Source organism: Tupaia chinensis, unplaced genomic scaffold (genome assembly GCF_000334495.1).
Source record: "Tupaia chinensis unplaced genomic scaffold, TupChi_1.0 Scaffold000140_1, whole genome shotgun sequence".
NCBI classification, from domain to species: domain Eukaryota; kingdom Metazoa; phylum Chordata; class Mammalia; order Scandentia; family Tupaiidae; genus Tupaia; species Tupaia belangeri.
The window spans coordinates 10,389,316-10,391,142 of record NW_006159610.1 but is presented as its reverse complement, the minus strand read 5'-3'; the positions used below and the strand labels follow the sequence as shown (position 1 = coordinate 10,391,142).

The window sequence follows — 1,827 nt, the reverse complement described above, 5'->3', positions numbered from 1 at the left end:
AACCTTTGTGAGGAAGAGGACTGTCTGTGCCATTTAACTCTGTATTTTATTATAGTTCCTAACACACTGAGTCCACTCTGTGTTGGTGAAATAATGAATAAATAGATGAGTGATTATATAATGAATTCCACACACACGTGTGCATACATGCGCACACACACACATTGAAAAACAGTCTGTTTCATAAGTGGTGCTGGTCCCCCTAATCCCATGTAACCTAAGTGCATATGCTCAGTCATGGGTCACACACTGTGGCACAGAAGCACACCCTGAAACACACACATACATGCACACATGCACATTGGGGCTGGGTAAGATTTTTCAACCAGAAGACACTTGTTGGCCACTTGTCCTTGAATGCAAAGCTGTGTACCTTTTCTCTGCGGAAAGCCTCACTCTTGTTCTCAGGCTCTGAGCTACTTTAAGAGTCCTTGTAGCTGAAGCAGGTATGGGGTGTACTCTTTGGTATCTGTGAAAGCGTCAGGCCTGTGAGGGTAGCACTGAAGACCCACTGTGGTTCAGACTCAGGCTTAGAAGAAAAATTCTAAAGAAACTTGATTCTGGTCTTCCAGCCAGCTGGATACTCTGCCCCACACAGACCTGCTTGCCTGAGCCTGGCCAGGTCCCTTGGGTTCATCACAGTGCCTTGTGAAAGCCTTTCAGCCTCTGCATCTGTCCCGTAGCACTGCTTTGACTGTCTCATTGCGGAGGGTCAGGATAAAAGGACTGAAGAAAGGAGTGAAGACTGACGTCACCAAGGCTACTATCCTATTGACATCCACAGAGTGTGCTTTGCCATGCCGAACATACAGAAAGATGGTAGTACTGTAGCCGATGAAGACCAGAGTGAGGTGAGATCCACATGTGGAGAAAGCCTTGTGGCGGCTGCTGGCAGAGGGTATCCTCAGGACAGTGGTCACGATGTAGCCATAGGAGAAGAGGGTCACCAGGAAGGAGCTGAGGACAAAGGCCAAGGCCATCACAAAGTCCCATAATTCCAGCAGGCGCGTGTCAGAGCAGGACAACTTGAGTAGAGGTGCATTGTCACAGAAGAAGTGGTTTATGACATTGCCATGGCAATAATTAAGGTAAACTCGGGAGAGGACAGTAGGTACCATGGCTAGGAAAGGAGCTGCCCAGGCAACCCCAGCCAGCCTGACACACACAGACCAGCTCATCAAAGTGCCATAGCGTAGAGGGTGGCAGATGGCCACAAAGCGGTCAAGGGCCATGTCTGACAGGATGAGGAAGGAGGTGGAACCCAGGGAGAAGTAGAAGTAGAACTGGGCCATGCAGCCACTGAAGGAAATGACCTTTTGGGGGACCAGCAGGTCTGAGAGCATTCTGGGCACTATAGTCATGGTCACCAAGATCTCCAACAGAGAAAAGTTTCCCAGAAAGAAGTACATGGGAGTATGTAGATGTGTGTCAGCTATGACCATGACTATGATGATACCGTTCCCCAGGAAGGCGAGAAGATACAGCACGAGAAAGGGTCCATACAGAAGACCCTGCAGCTCACCCAAAGAAGAGAAGCCCAAGAGGACAAATTCAGAGGGCTGGCTCAGATTCCCCATGTTCCTGGGACTAGGTTCCTGTGAGTAGGGGAAATAAGAGACAGTGATGAAGCAGAGACAGAGAGAGAGAACCACTAATTATAGAATGGTGATAGGCAGGGTAGAGCCAGAGAACAGGGAAAGGAATGTAAGTGGGTAATCCATGATAAACAGAAGAATAGAGAGAAAGAGGGATGACAAAATAGGAATATGAGACTCAGAGAGAAACAAAGTCAGGGAGCCAGAGAAGAGAAAAACATAGCAATCCATT

The 1,827-nt window shown here is 48.2% G+C and overlaps 1 protein-coding gene across 1 annotated transcript; it reads right to left on the bottom strand.

Annotated features, from left to right (window-relative positions):
• Positions 1-636: 636 nt before the first annotated feature.
• Positions 637-1,577, bottom strand: LOC102491673 (olfactory receptor 6V1-like). The gene is given in 2 exon segments (XM_014586459.1): positions 637-680; positions 683-1,577. Coding segments are annotated over 2 exon segments (939 nt in total).
• Positions 1,578-1,827: the final 250 nt, after the last annotated feature.